The following is a 20,405-nucleotide window of genomic DNA, read 5'->3' on the forward strand; positions in this document are numbered from 1 at the left end:
TTCAAAAATGGAAACACATTAAGCCAAAGGGACGTTCCTTTCACAAGACATTCCTTGAGAGAAACCAAAGCAAAATGCTGTCTTACCTTTGGAGTTCTTCTTCTTTTTTGCTTTTGATATAACTTCATCCTGCAGTTCATCCACAAAGCTTTCATTTTGGCTGCCATCATTTTGCACTCTCTCACCAGAGTGTTTACGTTTCCTGTCCAGACGTGGACATGAATGTTGGCCAAAATCTTCTGTTGGCTGGTCTTCTGCCTTTTCATACACAGAATGTCTCTCTAAATAACATTTCTCATTTGAGAGATCTTTTTCCTCTGGAGTTTCAAGAAAGTGACCTCGGTTGTTTTCTGTACTAGTAAAGTTACCTAAAAATAAAAAACAAACAAACACCACAAGACCTAATAAATACAACACAATTCATTGTGAGAAGGCTTTGCTCTCTTATCTCTTCAATGTCATCTCCATCATGAATTACGGCTCATGAGGCATGCAAATAAACACAAAATTGTACTTGGGAACAAGTCTCCTCTGCCCACCCTAAGGCAGCAGTTTTCTCAATAGTTAAGCACAAAACTCCCAAATGCACACTACTTTGCGTTGTTTTTACATTAATTTAAGAAGCACGATATTCACTATACTTGTATCCATAGAAACATCACAATATGCTTTTTTAAATAAAGAAACATCTTTAGATACTGAAAGCACAAACCCTTTTCAGAAAGCAACCTCACCCCCCCCTAAACTGTGGCAAGTAGCAATCCAGTTCAAAAATACTTTCTGATGACAACCAAGTATTAGTCCTCCCTTAATTCCTAATCTTTCACTAACTTCTCCCATCAAATTGCAGAGTCTGACTTAAAAGCATTCATCCCTTTTTCTGGAGATATAAATGGGATACAGAACACGCACACACGGACATAGAAATACCACTAAGAATAGCTGTGATATTTTGCAAAAAAGCACTACTTGAATCCAAGGTTATAAAAAGGCTTCCTCAATTCAAGTAACCAACCAGTCGCTGTACCTCACATGATCTCTGTCACCTCCTTTTAAAACAGACCTCACTTTTTTCAAGAAGTATTTCCAGCAATAGCAAGAGGGTGAGCTCTGAAAAGCTTACTAGAAACTAGTCTGACAAATTAGCCACAAAAACACCCATGCTGCCTCGCCCTCACCAACTTCAGCTTCCCTCCATTACTGTTTGCTCAAACTCAGAGACAGCCTATGCAATTTTAAATGGATGCTTGATTTAAAATTACACTTAATCACCATCTTGAGTAACGTTATTTTCTTGGGTTTAACCAAACTAGCAACGGCAAGGTTAGGCAGAGATGCAGTACAGACTTCAACACAGACAATCAGCTCCTATTTACAATTCCCACAAACAAGCTGGGGATCCCACGTGTTTTAGCCCTCCTGGCTGACCAACACTCCACACCTCTGCCAGTGTTTGGCAAACTGTATGTTCCATCCAACTTCCCCACGGCTCATGGTCCCTTTTCCTCTTCCTCCTTCCTGCCCTTCCTCCTTCTCCCACTTCCCTGGAAGAAGTTTGCTAGTTTCCTACCTGGACTCCCAACAGCTCTGCTACCCTTCCCTCCCAGAGATCCTCTCTCCCTTTTACTCAGTTTTTTTACAGGTTGCCCTGTCCAGCCTGGCCCTCAACTTCTCTTTCCCCTTATCAGGGCTGACATTGCTCCCCTACAGCCCCTTCTCCCCTCCTGTGCCCTCCAAGACCCACCACTGGCAGAGTCTGGAGGCAGCCAAACTCTGTCCCACTTTATCTTGACAGCACCTTCCTACAGCTCTGCCAACCCCTCCTGGTTTCACGACCGTCCTCAAAATATTTGTTGTCAGCAATGGAAGGCTGGGAGGGTGGAGAGGGGAAACCTCCCTGATGAGTTTTCTCCTCACCACAATCTGGAAATGGCTCCAAGTAGCACCAAGGGCTCTGGAAATGTTTGTCGGCACCAGAAGACACCCCAGCATAATTTTAACACTGCTTGGGAAGCTGCCTGCAGGGCTGCTTGTAAAACAGCACAAGATATCGGCCAAGAAAAATCAAAACAAAAGCTGATTTTCTGCAGGCGAGCGGGAGGCTCGAGCTGTTCCGCTGCTCAGCGATGCTCCTCTCCACAAGGCCGTCTGGCCAACACATGCTCCTTCCAAGACTTTAAAATGCACTTTGTCACACTTCTTCCAGCCAACAGCGCTGAGATGTTCCAGAGAACAGGTATCTCAGCTTACTGCAGCCGTGCCTCTGAATAGCAGAGTCCCCCAGATCAGAATGAATCTGGCAGCACCCTGCGCTCGCACATCTGGCACGAGGACGACGCCCCACAGCTGTACCCTATAACCACACCAAAAGCACCAGCAGTCCTGTTTCACACAGCATAAAAGCAGCTGGCCCAGCCACGTTTTAAGTATCACAATAGAAATAAATGTGTCTATCGGATTTCATTTTACATTTTTAATGCAATCTGCTATTTTTTTCCTTTCATGAGGAAACATTATACTTCTGTGGTCAGTTTCCCTGAAGAGATCAGGTAAGGGCACTCTCAGGAACATCCCTGCTGTATTAGAGCCTTCTCATCTCCAGCAGCACCAACAGCTACACGCCATGGCTCATGCTGAGAGTCGCTACACTGGGACAGCTTTCCTGCTCCGAACACTGTCTGGCCTGAGAAAAGGCAGGCACATCCTGACCAATTCCCAGAGAAGCTCTTGCAGGGTCAAAGGAAGTAGCAGGCTGGGGGGGGGGGGGGGGGGGGCAGGGGGGGTGATGGTCTTAATCTTTACGGCTTGCAGGAAACAGCAAGCTAATTCCAGCCTGCCACCACCGAAAGCAACCTGCCACAGATTAATTCCTTCTCTATCTGCAAGAGGACTTGGCACGGGGATGTCGAGCGCCGCTCGCTCAGACTGCGCTGAAAAATAAAGAGGGGAGAGCCCTCGCTAACAGCTTGTCACTGTCGGCCTTCCTCTGGGGCTCCACGTGCTGGGAAGAACAGCACACACCTACTGCTGCTCATCCAAAAAGCCCTGGCTGCCAGCAGCTCCGTGACAACTTGGCCTCCGCTGCCCGGTGACATCCCAGAGGGACCCTCAGGGGACCAGAGCTCCGTCTCCGCAGCTGCCGAGGCAGAAATCGCTGTCAGGGGCCGCCCGCTGCACACGCTGCACACACTGTGCAATCCGTCCCGCTCCTGCAGTAAGGCCATTGGGGAAGCGGCATCTCCGCACACTAATCCCGGTTGTGTAATCACCCTGCACCGAGGCGGGAGCAGCCCGGGAGCTGCGGGACGTGCCCTTGCCTGTGCGCTCCCGCAGCCGGGGTTTCAGCGCCAAAGCACAAAGGTCGGTCACTCACTCACTCACTCACTCACTCACTCACTCACTGCTGGGGACACCCACGGGCTGCCAGGCTCTCCTTGCAGCCTGCACCTACACGTCGCAAGCCTGGAGGTTTTCCCCCCGGCACAGCTGTGGCTGCCTCACCGAGAGCAGGCTCTATTAATATTTTACCACCGGATTCCGCTCCGTCCTCAAACTGTTTTGCAAGCAACCGGGATCAGACGCGATGTCTCCCCAAATTAAGATACAAATGTCAACAAGAAGCACAGCAACATAAGCATAACATGCGTGCCCAACAAGGATGAGGAGAATTTATCTGCTTTTGTTCCCACCACCCCCCCTCCCGTGCCATGTAGCTACAACATCCTCTTCTCTGCCTGAGGAAGAAAACAACAACAAAATACTTGGGAGTTCTCGTATCATCATTATTCAAACAGTGGCGAGGTAGCCAGAAACACAGGATAAATGCTGAGTTCTCATAGCAACACACCTCTATGAGTAAGGAGATTAAACTCTTAAATGTGTTCCTTCCTCAAGCCTCCAGTATTTGCCAGTGTCACACCAGTTGTGACAACCAGCAACAACAATTCAAACCATTTTTCACTATCCTACCAATCTAAAAACAAGGAAGAATTAAGATGCTTCTTCACAGTTGGTTTCTGTCTGAAGCAATATCTTCTTAGTGCACGGGTTACAATCTCACAAGGAGCAGTTACAGACACGCACAAACACGCTACCCAAAAAACTTTTTCGTTTTTCCACCTTCCTGTTGCTGTCAACTGCTGTCAACAAGACCAGACCCTCCCATTCGATGCAAACAAGGAAACACATCTTAGTGTTCAAGCTGCAGATTCTTTTGTTCAAATAACATGGCAGCTAAAAACAGCCTTTCCTCTTCTCTGGAGCAACCTCTCATTGCGCTCACTTATATGCAAGACACCCTTTATTCATCCAAGAACAGTAATGACTACATAAATGCTAAAACCCAGTATTCAGCAGGGAGATCACAACAACAGTAAGAAATTCTCTAAAATATCCTCAGAATTCAACTCTGAGTATCCCATGGGGCAGACGGAACCCAGCTGATTCCACTTTTCCCTCCAAGTACCTCTGCTTGGGAGCTTTCTGCATTTGTTGCGTTCTGCCCGAGCCTACCACACTGCACAAACAAGCAACCACCACTCTCAGTGCATCAGTGCACAGACTTTTTTTTTCTCCCACTTATGTCCTGTGGCAGGAAGGTAATAACTGACCAGGGCAAAGGACATGTTTACTGCCTCCATCTTTCATTTGTTCCAGCGTACACACAGCCCAGCAAGAAAAAGGAAAAGTAGGGCATCACCATGCAAAGGGACACTGGTACCTCACTACAATGCTAAGATCAACAGTGCAATGTGTTTTGGTACATTGCACCATTTACCTTCACACATACCAACTGTTTTAACTTCTTCCTTATGACCTCACGCCTGCCTTAAGATGAGGCTTCTAACATACTGGGGTAATTTTGCCCAGCTAAGGCTTAAACAGGCACCGTCTCCCATCCTAAAAAATTGAATAAACAGGTGAAGTCATGCTCTCCGATCAAGAAATTGACAGTTTGTAGAATTCATTCACTCTTTCACACTCAGGTATGATTTTCAGAACCTCTGGAAGAGCTTTGTAATGAACCGACATGCGATCATCACATGACCGTATTGATGCGTGTGTCCGTGCCAATAGCTTAAATCACTTGATCTCTGAACAATCCTATGACTCATGACATATGCATCCCATAATTTGTCATGTTTGTGCTATGAAAATGCACTGGAGTAGCATTGCCTCAGCAACATTTACAAGTCACCTTGGCAACAAAGCAGCTTTGCGGCTGCTCTCAGATGCCCGGTCTCAGATGCCCAGCAAAACCTAGACGAGATGGGAGAGAACTGAAGCACTTCTAATTTACTGATCAGATTTAATTGCTCATTAATTAGCTAACATGGTTACCTGCCTTAAATTGGGCCTAAAAAAAAAAAAAAAAGACAAAACAAAAAGCTAAACAAAACAAAAGCCCACCTCTTTTACCCTTCTCCAGGAGGCTCGATGCTCAAACTTAAGGAGATTCCCAGTACAGAAAATCACACACTGCCAAGTCAGAGGGAAAGTTTAAGGAACCGGATATTGTGCCTTCGTGTGCTTCCAAAAAAGTCTATACATGTGCTAGGAAAAACAGCAAGTCCTAGGACAAGCTAAAAAAAAAGCAGTTTCCATCCCATGAAATGCCTCTGTAAGCATCACCTGCCTGTGTTATTTAGGCTTTTGTTGCACTGGTAGGTTTAGAGGAGCCAAGGGGGCAGGCAGCTGCCAGGGCCGATCGGCTCTGGAGCTCCGCGCCAAGCACGGCCCAGGCGGCAGCAGGGGAGCCCTGGGAGCTGGCTCCGTGCCACAATCACGGTTTTGGATGCAGTTTCCTTCTTCCCCGCCGACATCAGGCAGGTGAAGTGCTGGCAGAGCGGGCAGAACAGCCCGCCAGTTTCACTCCTAAACTCCCTCCTCACACCGGTAAAGGCACGGCTGTTTCACTTTCAAGCTAGTGCCAGACAAACATGAAACACAGGGAAACAACTTTTCAAGCAGCAAGATCGCTCACAGGAGGCAGAAAGGAAACGCGAGAGGCTGCAAACCATCAGCTCATTCCCATTCAGGAGCTTTAAAGCCAAACACACCAACTGCGTGGTCAGAAATTGACAGCAAAGGGAAGGCAAAAGATCAGCAGCCGTGGCTCCCACCGAAGGGGAAGGGAAGGCAGAGCTCATCACCCCTTTGCTCAGTGAGAGATGCATTGAGGCTGCTGGTGGCTCAAGCCCCAACAGAGAGCCCAAGCCACCACAGTAGAGGCATTCAAGAGGTGTGAAACTCGGCTTCCTGATTTATCAGCTGCTATCCCGAGGGGCAGGAGGTGAACCACCACGATAAAAAACTTTTACTGAGACCTGAATCTGTACTGGTAAGTATTTGCTGCTGCCCAGGCGGGCGTACAAAAAAAGGAGCTCCCTCAGCAGAACAGATCCGTGCTTTTAGGAGTTGAGACATTTGGCCAAAGTCTGAAATAGCCTGTTAAGTCAGAGCTAATTAGCAGAGGAGAGGAATGAACTAACATAAGACTGAACATACTTTCCCTGCTTCCAACAACTATTTAACAGTCTCAAACAAATTTTAGCCAGCAGATTCAAGTGCCAGAGATCTCACTAAATGGTGAATTTACAGACAAACCATATCATCAGCCTTTTGCAAGGATGGGGGGAGCAGTTTCAGCATACAATTAGGCTCTAACACTCATCCTCTCCCCAGCCCCCCACATGCAGCCCCACATCCCTAAGCAAGCCTGCCTTCCCTTCCTCTGTTAATCCCCTGTGCCCCCTCTCAACTCCACAGCACATCATCCCCCTCTGCTGAACCCACTCTGCAGCCAGAACCAGGAAGCAGGACTGGTGCTGCCGCTGCTCTTCTAGATTTGCTGCACATCCAGGGTGGGATTTAACAGAGGACATCACCAGGGCATCCCCGAGGAGCAAGGAAGCTTGCAAAGGGGACAGCCAGGGCAGCAGCCTGCCCAGCTCTCAGCTTTAGCACAGGGACTGCAAAGGCAGCTGTGCCTTCCTCCCTGCAGCTACCCTCGATAGAGCTTCGAGAAGGAAAAGGCTGCCCAGCTTCCAGAGGCTCAGCCTGCCTCTCCCCACCCTGCTACCCTCTCCACTTCCACAATTAAAACTTTCCCTTGCTATTTTGCCATGCCAGTTTTTGTGGAGGCTGTCGTTTCAGCGATAGGAATGCCACAGTTACTTGAATTTAGGTGAGTAACCAAGCAAGTACGATTGACCAGCATGCTCTCTGCCAAAAGCATTAACCAAAGACCAGAACAATAATTCAAGTTATTAAATTGCCTGAATGAAATTTTCTACTAGCCCTACTCATGAATCTCCACCTACCAAAGAGCACACTTAACCACTGAGTTACACAGCCACACACACACAGTGCAGTCTGCAGTACAATTCCCCTTGTTTTGCAATGCTTTCAGCACCGATCTTTTTTTCTGTTCAAAACAAAGTAGCAACAGAAGGAACTGATCCATTCTTTAAATACCTAGGTAAAACACAAAAACAAAGAAAAGGTGGAAACTGACAGAAGCCATATGCTTACTGAGAGTACAAACAAAAAAGAAGTGATCTTTCTTGAATATAGTAAAAAATCCCCTAATACCATTTTTTAATTTTTATCTTACTTTCAGGACGTTGCATTTTCCATAGTCCTCTGACACCCTGTAACAGCCTAGGGGGAGCAGACAGCCCCACAGGGAGTTTCACAGACTCTGCCTGCAAGAACCTGTACCTCACAAACCTCCCAGCCACTGCAGCAGAGGTCACCAGGAAAAGTAACTTCTTATCATCTGGAGTTGTTACAGCCAGCTTTCATGGACAAGCCTGGCAGATCCCATCCCTCCCCACTTCCGTCCACTCTTCTGTCCTCCAACCTTGCTTTGAAGACTGCAATATTGGCATATCTCAGTGCTACTGCAACTTCAGGAAGCTGAACTCCTTCTCGCTTTCCTGTCTTCCCCCATCTCCTTTCTGCATTTAAAACAGAACCTTGGACCTTTGCTTTCACTGGCTGATGTAGCACCCATCAGTTAAAAGGAGGATCTCTCTAAGGCAGAGATAGACAGTCTACTATCTCCTGAAAAGCAGGTGCAATGGCAACCAGAAACTTGCAAGCCCCAAAACAAGCACAGAGGGTACCAGCCGGGGCAACTCAGCACCTGCAGAGGATGAGGGCAGTGACTTTCACCAGCAGCACAGCGAGAACACGAAGATTTGCATGCTTTGCTGCAAGCTGCCACGGCAAAGAGACACATACACGCTTCAGAAAGCCATCTAAATTCGCTTACATCTGTCATTGTCATTTTGGTCAGCAATGGCATCTTCCAGAGCAACAGACTTTGGCTTCTTTTCACTGTTTCCTTTCAAGTTTTCCCAATCTGCCTGGCTGAATCTGCAGACCTCTGAGTCTTTGGTAGCTGTTTGGCCTTCTCTCTCTTTCATCTCCAACTCTGAGAAGCGCATCATTGCACGCTAGAAAGAGAATTGATATAAAAAAAAAAGTCTTGCAATAAAAACTACTTCATTTACCTTACCTTATATGAAAGCATTTCCAAAGAAAAATTTACTCAAAACCAGGGTTTCAGATAAACAGCTAAGGGTAGGATTTTAACACACCTGACTTGTAAAACAGTGTTCTAGCATCTTATAAGCAAATAGCCACACAATTCTTTCATATATAAGGATATATATATATATTTATAAAAGATTATATATAAATGTATATTATATATTAAAACAAAAACATTCCGTTTTGGAGGTAAAAAGAGACAAAAACAACAAGAAATAAAATAAAATTTTAAAGGGAAAAAGAAAACAACAACACAAAACCATACAATGAATAAAAGACGACCATGGCCCACAAACTTCCCTTTGTGTATTTGGAAATGAAATTTAACTCAAAGGTTTATGTAAGAGTCTAGTAATAAAAATTTGAAGAACTGACCTCACAGTAAGCAGCAGGTAGACATAAAATACTGTCCTCTTGTAATCCTTCCATCTATGTAATTAAAATGGGCACTCAATGGATCATTTAGATAATTTCATCCATTTTTATAAGCATAAACCAATTCTTTTCTTAACAATGCAAAACAATTTGGCTTAACTCATCCCTTCATTAAAAGTAAAACACCCTAAGAATATTCCTACACAATATCTGTCTATCATCCCTCAGCATCAACCTCAATACCACTCCTACTCTTCCCTAGGCGCTCACTTGGAACCAACGATGCCTGAGACCCACTAATGCATGACTGCAACTCCTCACCATCCAATGGCACGTTTGGCATACTAATCAAAACTTCTGGGTTTCTGTGCTGGCTGGCACCACAGGCCAGCTCAGACATTACAGCCAGCGCCAAGGTAACATGCATGCCTGTCCGACTCCCCTTGAAACTGCACAAACATTGCATTAACGTGCATTAACATTTGTATCAGATCTTAGTAAAAGCCCTTTAAAGCTGGCTAGCCCATACATACCTATAAGCCACACATATTCTTTACATTGCCTCACTCTCATTAATAAACTTACTTTGCTATTTAAAACCACTTATGGCCAGTAAGCCCCGACAAAAAAATGTTCTGGTCTCCCCACCTGTGTCGCTTCTCTCAACTTTAAAAACTCAACTGTGACTTGCAACAGAGAAATCAATACCGACAAAGAGCGCGGCGGTTGTTGGGCCGCTCCGACTCACCTGCAACGCCCGCTGCTCGCGGCTGAGCTGGCTGGAGTCGGCGTAGAGCTCCGTCGTCACACACTTGAATCGGTCACCTACATAACCGGCAGAGTTTGCGATCCTCTTGGCCAGTTTAGACGGCTTGGGTTTCAGGATTTTGCCATCAGCAGACTCCACATCGTCGGCTCCGTCTTTGGTATAGGTCTGGCTGGCATCGATGCTCGGCGGCGCAGTCCCCATGCAGAATGGCTTCGCATCCTCCTGCACCTTGCCAAAAGCCAGAGCTGGAGCATCGCTCTCGTGCGCGCTTTCCAAGAAAACAGGAGAAGGCTGGACCGCCACTCTCTCTTTAGGCTGGCTCACAGATAAATCTTCTTTCCTTAAGCCGAACACTGATGAACTCTGGGCTTGCTTGAAATTATAGGTTTCGTGAACATCATTATTTCTTCCATACTCCTCTCTCATTACAATAAAATCTCTGTGCTGAGACGCCTGCTCTACCTTGTGCTTTGTAGGGTCATTAGTCTGATTACTGCTTTCTGTGGCAAAGCTGGCTTTCGTTACGTTTGCTTCGCTCTTAGCTTCCTGCTCGTCTCGCAGAAGATCCGGGAAAAGGTGTTTGTCGCTTTTTGCAGAGTTTTTACTATGGCCAGAGTTCTGGTGCAATTTCACACTCTTGTCACTGGGCATTTCGAAATGCATCTTCCCACCGCTCTCCAGGAGCTCTGGCAATCGGCCCCGCAGAGCTGGGTCCTCATAGCGGACCCTCTCGTGAGACCGTGACCTCCGTTCTGTCTTCTCCTCCTTATTGATTTCCAGAGTTGAATGCTGCAACAGCATGGGGTGCACCATCCCCACTCCCAGAGCATCCTGGTAGGTCATGAACTCCCCCCTCCCGGCTGGCAGGCTGTAAGGGAGGCCGGGTTTGGGAGCCAGGTGGGTGGGGTAGAGGCTGCCGTTGGGCAGCAAGACAGGGTGAGGGTAGACATGTCCTTTCCCGTGGAGGGTGAGAGGGCTGATGGCGATCCCCTCCGGCACTGGATATGGGAGATAGCTCCTGGGGTAGGGCAGAGGCGGCGAGCGAAACGCCTCGTTGGGCGGCAGGAAGATGGGGCTGGAGGCCAGGGCAGTCTCGGTCGCCTTGAAGTTGGCTTCCTGAGCACAGGACTTGGCCACCTTACTGCTGTGCTTCGCAGGGGTGGCGACAGGCTGCCCGACGTGCTGGATAACCGAGGCGGTGCTCTCTGCAGAGCTCCGGGCCGTCTTGGCGCAATCCACGTTGGCATTGGGAGCTGGTGACGCTGACGCCGGCCGCCCCCCTGCTGACACCGTCCCTGAAACACTGCCAACCACTGCTTCTGTGCCACCCATCCTGGGGCAGGAGGAGCTCCGTGGCTGTGGCATAACCCAGTCCAGTGCCTTGTTTTTCAGTTGGACATTCTTCCCAGCCTCTTCACTGGGGCTGGGACCAGGAACAATCCAGGAGGATGGCGCCGTGCTGATAATTTCGGGCCTGTAGATGGGGCAGCTGTTCCCAGGAGAAATGGTTTCTTTCTGAACGATGTCACCGCCTGGCAAGTGTGTCCCCCCTCCTGCCCTTCCATGCACCAGCACTGTTGGCATAATTTTCTTACTGTGGTCTGACTTGCTAGCGGTTTCCGCATCAACCACTTTCGCCGACAAGTCCAGCGGTTTGTCGGTGACGTCTTTGGTCGGGGTCTGCTTTTCCAGGAGTGGGGGGGACCTGCTGTCCTTCCGATCGTGGCCAGCTTTCCGTGCATGGGGGGCAGATGGGAGGGGTGCCTCCCCAGCATCACTGCCTTTGGGAAGCTTCCCATTGGAGAGGCGAGCAGGTGGAAATTCGCTGCCGATGTTCACGTAGGGCTTTGGGAGCGTAACAGCAGAGGAGGGAGAGGTGGTGATCCTGGGGAAATGTTTGTGGAAATCGGCATAGGCATCCCCGACCTGGGCAGGCAGGGGGAGGCGGGGAGATGGCCGAGGCGAGTGCGGCAGCAGGAGCGCGGGATCCCCTGGCAAGTTGGCAGGGGCCGGCTTGGCAGTGGGGACCCGGGGTTGCTTACTGCTCTGGATGTGAGGGTAGGCGTGCGTGTCCACAGGGGTGCCTGGGCTCACACCCATTTTCCACGACAAGCTCTTATCCGGACAGTGCACCAAAGGTGGGATTGCTGGTGAAGCTGAAGCAGTCGAGAGCCTCATGGGCGACGCCAGCGACGAAGGGATGTGAGGGGCAACGTAGTGGGAGGGAGGCAGGTATAAAAAACGTTCACCGTTCGTACATACGGGCGAGTAAGCCAGGTGCTGCGGTAAGCTGTAGGTGGACTGCTGAGGTAGCAATGCCTTGTACATGTTCAACGAATACTTATTTGGTGAGTCAAGGAAAGGGTATATGGTGGGCGTTGCACCCTCCATGTAGGGGTTCACCCAGGGGAGCCTTAGGTAACTAGCACCATTGACACCGAGGGGACTCTGCCTGTCACCCGCAGCTCGGTCCAAACCCAGTGTCTCCCCTGTCGGGACAGAGTTTTTTTGTATTCCAGGTGGTGTTTTGTATATAGCGCTGAAGCCGTTCGGGGCTTTTCCAGAGACAGCTGCGCTTTCCACCGCTTCGGGGGGATTGGACTTAAACTGTATCTCTGGATTTCTTTCAGGAGTAAATCCCAGGCTGGCTATCGAACCCGTAGCATCCCGCGATTTTTCCGAGCCAAGTCCACACAAGCTGGAATAGACAATGCTACTGGGCACTCTGAGTCCTTCTCGCATGAGCCCAGACCTGTCCATACTCAGAGCTGCAAGGCTGTCAATGCGATGTGCTGTAGTTGCATCCACCTTTACAGAACAAGAAGCACGTTACTTTCACATCTCACTAACACGACTACCATTCAAGCTACAGATAGATCAGCATTTTGGACGAGAAACAGTAACAATGCAAACATGCTGTTTGTTGTGAAAACGTACAGAGGCTGATTACACTGGAAAATGGGAGAACAGGAACTACAGAGTAATATGTATTACACCACAAACATCAACACCAATCTCTCCAAATCCAAAATTCAAACAAAGGTGTGAGGACTCAAGCAGCCAGGAGTGGCCCAGAGACAATGCTCAGAGGCCCTGCTCCTGTGCAACTGGCTCTTCAGTCCCAGCCCTCCCAGAGCAAGAGGACGTGGGCTGCAGCATGGAGACCAAAAAGAGAAGGATTGAGTGCCTCTCATCCTCATCCTCATCCTCCTCCAGGACCTCTCCCTCCACCACAGCTCTGCTCTGGGGCTCGCCACTGCCAAATGATTCATGGGGCAAGGCATCTGAGGATGCAGCATGAAGAAAGGTCTGCCATCAAATTTCTTTCCCACCTGCTGCTCCCCATGTAGACTCAAAGAAAGGAAAACCCCACCAACTCTGCTGGAACACTGATGTTCTTAATGCTTACATGAACTATTTTTGTCACACATGCTGGTATTCTGCATGGCATTATTCGTAACAGCAAAACTAAGAATCTGAAGTCATACAAGAACATATATCACAAAGCATCAAGAGATTAACAAGATAAATAAACAAAGCCCCAACTTCACTGTTTCACAGAAACAACCTGAATGTGCCCAAGCCCACTAGGGCTGCAACAGGAAGGTGTTTTAATCATTTCTCCAAATGGACCACGTAATAACAGCCAGGGGTAGGAGTCAGTCATGGTGGGGAAGACAGGCACAAATTGATCAGCAGCATGAAGCTTGTAACTTCTTACCACACTGTGATTCAGGTGATTTTCCTCCCTCAACTCCAGTCTGCTTTTCGGTGCATCAGCATCATTAACGGGAATTTTCCTATTGAAAAACAGAAGCTTACTGTATGAAAACATCCTGTGCATCTCGGATCAGTACAATATCATATCACCTCCATATTTTGATTCCCCTAGAGAAGTCCCATGAGATAACATATTTATTCTTCTCTGTGCCCATACATGCTGACTACTTTGAAAAGCAAGGACCATTTGAAAATAAGCATAAAGGACTCTGACAACAAGAACACACCAAGTACATCTCAGAGCAGCCTCTCCCAAAGCAAGCAGTTTTTGTCAAGGTCTTCTCTTTTGCTCCTTGCCCTTTCCTTTTTCCAGGGGGAGAATGTTGCATTTTAAACATACTCTGCTCATATACCATCCATAAACACTGCTGAGGATAAAATTAAAACACACACACTAATATCATATGAACATCAGCTCTTCCATGCTAAGAGGGAGCTGCACATCTGTGCCATACCAGTGTTGCAGCTCTGGGACTTGTTATCACAGAAATCACCAGTAAAGAATATACCTTAGTGCCAAATTTCAAATCCCAGGGATAAAAATCACTGACATGCAGCAGAAGGAAAGTTTCAGCATTACCCAAAAGAACTCCTTTCAATCGAAGTGCTTAAAGGCATATCATCACCATAAAGCAGAAATGTGATTTTAATCCATTTGTTTTTAAAATATTCACCTTCCCTGCAAGTAGCACATACAGTTATTATCCCTGAACAACTGGGAGGAAAGTGGGGAGGGAGGGTGAGAAAGCAAAGTGAGATGCTTGGCTGTTTTCCTTCAGCTTATGTTTGCAAATAGTATTCCCTGCAAAGACCAAAAACTTCCACCAGCTTTTGGAGGCTTTTCACACAACAGTGAGAACAGAGAATGAGAAGAGAGAAAAGCACTAAAACCACACAAAACTGGCACAGAGAACTGGAGGCGCATCTGCAGCTTCTGTCCAGCATCATTTTGCTTTTTAAAGAGCTGGGATTTAAGGGAAGGGGACACCTGCCAGTGCCTGTGTCATCCCATCGAACACTGTAATTTTGATCATCAATTGAATTATATTCAGCAGGAAAAAAGGTGGGGAGGAGGAGAAATTCACTTGTGGGAGACAGACACTACTGACCCTATTTCACATGACAAGCCATTGGTCCAAAGGCAGGGAACACCAAATTGCAGGCACAAGCCCCTCTGCTGCAGAGAATCACCACAAGCAAACGTGCACTATTTGGTTTAACTCCCCTTCACAAATGCAAAACAATTAATTAATTGTAAAAGCACATTCAAACGTTGCTTTGGGTGCGTCCCCACTTCACTGACCCAGGTTGCCTGTTCTGTAGTAAATCAGCATCTGCTCTACTGCTCTCAGGCATGTCTTGACTCTCTCCCTTTGCTCTCCCTCTGCCCTCCCTCCAAGCTGGGCTGATCTCGATTCAAGGTGGCAGCTTTCTGCTCCAGTATTAGGGAAGTGAGCAAACTCTGAGACCTCGCTCTGCAGAATTACAGTGTGGTTTAACTTGCCAGAAGCTTAAATATTTACCTGTCTTCATTAATTCCACACATGCGGACCCTCTCATTGCTCATCCAGCTATGAACGTTGCCATACAGGGGAGTTGCAGAAAGCATGACGTCTTCTTAAAAAAGCAACGCTTTTCTTCGAGGTTTTATATTCTATTAAGAAAAAGAAAAGAAGAAGAAAAAAGAAAAAAAAAGTTGAGCAGATTTGTCTAGGAGGAAGTGCAAACATCACGGCGGAGCAGCCAGCCTCCCTCCGGGTAATTAATAATGAATGCAGGATTGGTGCGGGGAGTGAGCTGCCTACGTTAACCGCTAAGGGAGATACCCGGCAATAAAGGAGCAAATTGAGGGCATTTATAGGTCAGAGGAGATGGATCTTTTCCCCAGCGCACATCCAGAAAATTAAGAATCATTCCAGACTATCGACAAATAAAAAGTTTCTCCACAGCATTTCATTTCCACAAGAAATGACTCAGCCGGCCAAGTACACACCAGTACCCAAATCTTCATCTCACATAGACTGAACCAAGGAGGGAGACCCGTGAGCCTGGGGGGACATTTAAACAACCCACAGGAACTCACAAAAGCCCTGCATTAGGATCACACAGGAGCAGGAGAGCATGGCAAGAACAACCACATACCGCGTGTATTAGCTACGCTGATTGCTGATAAGGTTTTTACACGAGGACTTAAAACTGAAGAGACGCTGCTACAGAAGGCATCTAAATAAAACCCTCCCTTTTAGCATCTGCACATGACTAACTTGGAGAAAGGGGTTAAAAATAGTAAGTGGGTTGGCGAGCTCCCCACCCCTTGATTTGATTAAGCGAGGAGCCCTGGCGGCTTCTGCATTGGAGCTGCTGTGCTGCTGCTGCTGCTGCTGCTGCTGCTGCTGCTGCTGCTGCGAGTGCTTTCAGTAATTCAATGATGCCTGCTCACTCCAGGGAAAGAAATCATTAGCGGGCTCACTGGAGAAGTGTTAGCAGTCCAAGAGGATCGGCGCTGTGTGCAGCCACAGAGGCAGGTGAAAGGTAACCACATTTTCACGTCCAGTGGCAGAGAGGGAAAGGCTTTTCCTCCCCTCTACCTTGCCTAATGCCACCTCCGCTCGCATTAAATTCTAGTTTGCTGCATGAGCAAAGTGTCAGGACAAGCTGCGTTTTATTAACAGGATTATCGCGGCGCATGATTTATTCCAGTGCAAGATTTTAATTGCTCTTCGGAGGTTGAGTCGTTTCTTTTGACTGAGCTTCAGCCTGCATCCTGCTGCTAAATGCTGGGTTAATAAGTAGGGGGAGCCTTTAATGCACAGGATATCCCTCAGCTCTTCCTCTCTCACAAAAATAGAAGCCTTTAAGCAGGAGGCATGATACTCCTTTTACATACACACAAGCCAGTAACGGGCGATTGACCACTGGGAGTTTAATGCCTAACGTCTCCCAAAGCATCCATGCTTCCCCAGCAAACTCATTTCCTTTGTCAGGCTACAAAATATGCAAATGATCACTTTGGCATTTAATAGGGAAGAAGCCCAGATTGGGCCTTTAACACAATACTTCACACACGTTCAGAGAGGTTTAAGAACTGAAACGGCAGGAAAGCCTTGTTCCCCAACACTTTTTTCTCCCCTCAGAGAGGCCTTTTGTGCAAAACTCCACGTCTGGAACAAATGTATATTAATGAAACGGCGCGTTGACCCTCCTTTCTCCACTATGGTTAGCTTTTCCTAATGAAGTCCGCACAAATCGCCGCGAGGAAACAAAAATCCACGGAGGTTAGTTACCGCGCTATCATTCAAAAGGAGTTATTTCACTGGAAAGACGTTTTCTGGACAGATTTACTGGTTTCCAGATGCGCCGCTCGTAATGTTTTCAATAGAGGCAGCAGCAGCATGGAGAGAGTGATTTAGGGTTTTACGTAAGGTTAGTAGCCACCCCGTGCTCTGCCTCATCTGCAAGGGACAGACACCGGCGCAGGGAAGGCCCTCGACGGCACAGTCCCGCTCCCTGTGCCCCACTTCCCTTTGGGGCCAGGCTCCTCAGAGGGGCTGCCTGCGCCCGCCTGCTTTCCTCGCTGGAAATGTATCATTAAGATAAGGCGAGGTGCCTGAACTAAAGCCCATCAATCCCCTGACACGTGCAGATAGTGAAATGCTGAAGTTGCATGGGGGGAGTGAGATCTTCCCCAGCCAAAAGCGGGTAATCTGGAGGCCCCATGTCCCACAGCCACCACCAGCCGAGCAAGGACAAAACCCGCCCGGTCGCAGGGACGTGGTGGGATGTCCCAGGGCCACCAGGCAGGTCAGAGCCCGCAACCCCGAGGGCTGCCAGTCCCTTCCCCAAAGCCACCCCTTCTCGCTGTGCGCCCCGGGTGCGCGCGTGTGTGCAGTTATAATCATCGCCGCCCTGATGAACTTCTTGTGAACTGTTTAAAAGTGGAGGTCTGCTGAACGAGCAGCGGCGCCACTGCCAGCCATAATTTCATTGCAACAAGCAGCAGACTTTTAACTCTTCGCACACCCTGTCCCTCCCCCCTCCTCTCCCTCCCCACAAGCAGCTGCCTGTCGGGGGATACCGGCTCACGGAGGTTCGGCCAAACACCGGCAGCGCCACAAGCGCTCTGCGCCGCGGGGACGGGGGGGTACAGTGGGGGGCACCGCACCTATTTATATACCCAGCTTCCGCGGGGGTGGGCGCAGCCGGTCCCGTTATGCAACCCCGACGGCGGGCTGAGCGCCCTAGCGCACGGAGGAAACCGAGGACACGTCTCTCCCTCCCTCCCTCCCCCTGTCACCCACCGGGCCACCGTCAGCGCGCCCCAGGGCGCCGCAGCCCCCCCGGCCGCCCCCGCTGCGCTGCGGGGCGCGGAGCGGGGCTCGGCAGCCGGAGCGCGCACGGCATTTCCTCCGGGAGGTGTCTGGCCGATAAAGCCATTTGCGGCTAAATATAGACGGTGATGCACGGAGGAGGGAGGGAGGAAGGGAGGAAGAGAGGGAGGGAGGCGCGGGGTGGGGGGGGTGGAAGAGAGTGAGACGCGCAACGCACACGCGGTTCCGCAGCGATGCCGCCGTGTGAAACCAGTTGTGAAAAGCGCCTGCAAGCACTAACCTGCCTCCCGGCGTGCTGCCGAGCGGGGCCCCGGCGTGCCGAGCCGAGCCGTGCCGTGCCGAGCCGCGCCGGGAACACCCACCCACCTCCCGCGCTGCCCGCGCCCCGCCGGCCCCGCGCCGCAGAGGCAGGCACAGGCACACACCGCACTGCTCGGGCAGCTGATTAAAAAGGGAAACGTTTGGGTCTCCCTCTCAACGTCAACAGACTTTTGGCAGCCATTGACGCCAGCAGCAGCAAAGTTTTGTTAACACGCTGCTGGCGTGGAAACGAGAAAAACCCGATGCCCGCGGGGAGGGGGAGAAGGAGGAAGAGGAAGACTCCACTTCTCCGTGCCTCCGGGGGAAAGAGGAGGCGATGGCAGCGCCACCCGGGACAGGGCAGCCTGCTCTTCCCCCTCCCTCTCCACCCCCATGACCCCGGGGTGCCTGCCGGCGAGTTTGCGAGGTGAAAGTCTCAGCGAGGGGCGTGGAGGGGCGGAGGGGATTGGGGCGGGGGGGCTCCCGGAGGAAGCCCGGCGGGGCCGGCGGCTGCAGCAAGCCAGGAAGCGGGTCGGGAGGAGAATTGCAGCGGCGCACGAGTTCCCTTTTGGCGCCTTTACTCTTTTCCACCTCCGAGCTCCGCCTGGCAGCCTGCCAGTTTCCACTGCACAAGCCACGGAGCCGGCAGCAGCAGCGGCAGCCGGCGGGGAGGGCTGCGAGGGGTTTAAAAAAACCTCTGCGAGAGCCGATGGCATCGACGGAGCGCGGGGAGCTTCGGCAAACAACCCAGCCTTTAGGATATTAAAAGCGATGCAATAAATTACCGGCCTCTGAGCCCTCCCCCACATCACCCCCCCCCCCCGGGGCCCCTTTTACCCCCCGCCCCGTCGCCGCCCGGTTCCAGGCCACTGGAAGGATCATTTCTAGATTTGTGAAAATCCCTGAGAAAGAAGTGAAAAGCAATCGGGGACTCGTAGTGATCTACTTCGATTAGCCCTCAGCCCCGTTCATCTGGAGCTTGATTTAAAGGGCAGCGCTCGCACGGTATTTATAAGCTTAAATACGGGCTGATGCTTATGAATGTGTTTAGGTACCTCGTTTATCTTGTACCTCCGACTTATATATTTACGACTTATAGGAACAACGACCTGTGCCACGGCTAGAAAGGAGACTTCAGAGACACCGTATTGCTGCACCGTTTACAATGCGCCGTATAAAGCTCTGGCAGCAGCCAGCGATCTAATATTAGACAAGTGTTAAAAGAATAGGCTTGGCTGCGCTTTTTATATATATATGTATAAAAAACTAAAATATACTGTAGGGGTTTTATATGCAATCTCTACACGACATCACCGCTAGTGACACTTTTTGTAAACCAGAGGAGGAAGCTGCAGACTAAGTAGCCGCCGCACGGATCCGCGGATTAGAGAAGAAGTTTGACCTTTACCCGGGACGTGTGGCATTTCATTTAACCATAAAGCTAAGCACAATGCGCCAGCAAGATCGCTAAACCGATTTAAAATACATATACAGTCATGCACGACAGTAGTGCATCTCGGTTTAGGCAGCGTGCAGGCAGCACGAGGGGGTCGGCCACTATTTTAAGGCTCTTAGCGCAGCCACCCCCCATCGTTCCCGTGTCCCCCGTGTTCCCCCCCTCCCGCGGCTCCCACACCATCACGTGTCGAACAGCGACCGACACTTTCTGCCGTGTAAACACGGCACGGCGGAGCCGACTGGGGGCACCCGGGGCTGCCGAGCCAGCGCCAGCGCCAGCGCCCGCACCAGCGCCGGCGGGGCATCCTCCCCTCCCCGGGCACCGCCGCCCCGGGCCGCCCGCCGCTCTGCGCTCGGCTCCGGTCCGGCCCCACGGAGACACCCCCAGTGCGGCGGGGCTCCGGCGGGGTCAGCCCCCCCCGGCACAGGCGGCCCGAGGGAGCGGCGGCCCCGCGCCCCCCCGCGCCGCCTGTCACGCCTTGGACCCCGCACAGACAGGCGCTGCGCCGGAGCGGCAGCGGCGCGTTCCCCTTTCCCATATGCTGCGAGGCGAATCATTGCATCGCTCTCAGCTGCCGGCGGCAGCCAAAAGCGGGGAGGAAAAAAAGTTTTCAATTAATGATAAGCCTAGGAACTGGGGAAGGGGGCGGGGGAGGAGGCCAATGAGGGAAAGTTAAAATGGCTGGCGATCCTTCAAATAACCCTGGCTGCCTTCCCCTCGAGCCCACACGGCGCTGCCTGCCGCGGAGCCCCGGGGGAAGACCCGGACGCCCAGGCACACGGTCCTCTAGGCCAAAGCTGCCTCGGGCGACCAAGGCTGCCTCCGCACACCGCGA

At 50.2% G+C, this 20,405-nt stretch overlaps 1 protein-coding gene across 7 annotated transcripts in view; it reads right to left on the minus strand.

The window, feature by feature from the left end:
- Positions 1-20,405, minus strand: part of BCOR (BCL6 corepressor) — an 82,110-nt gene that overhangs the window by 24,134 nt on the left and 37,571 nt on the right. For 6 of the 7 annotated variants that reach the window (XM_059839980.1, XM_059839982.1, XM_059839981.1 and 3 more), the window contains 6 exons: positions 15,007-15,137; positions 13,425-13,503; positions 9,683-12,511; positions 8,935-8,988; positions 8,279-8,462; positions 87-368 (listed from right to left, as the gene is read on the minus strand). In XM_059839980.1, coding sequence (XP_059695963.1) covers positions 87-368; positions 8,279-8,462; positions 8,935-8,988; positions 9,683-12,511; positions 13,425-13,503; positions 15,007-15,092 — 3,514 coding nt within the window. In that variant the 5' untranslated portion in view covers positions 15,093-15,137. The remainder of the gene's footprint in view (positions 1-86; positions 369-8,278; positions 8,463-8,934; positions 8,989-9,682; positions 12,512-13,424; positions 13,504-15,006; positions 15,138-20,405) is intronic. The other variant, XM_059839983.1, reaches the window with a different exon arrangement.

Source organism: Haemorhous mexicanus, chromosome 2 (assembly GCF_027477595.1).
Source record: "Haemorhous mexicanus isolate bHaeMex1 chromosome 2, bHaeMex1.pri, whole genome shotgun sequence".
Taxonomy (NCBI): Eukaryota; Metazoa; Chordata; class Aves; order Passeriformes; family Fringillidae; genus Haemorhous; species Haemorhous mexicanus.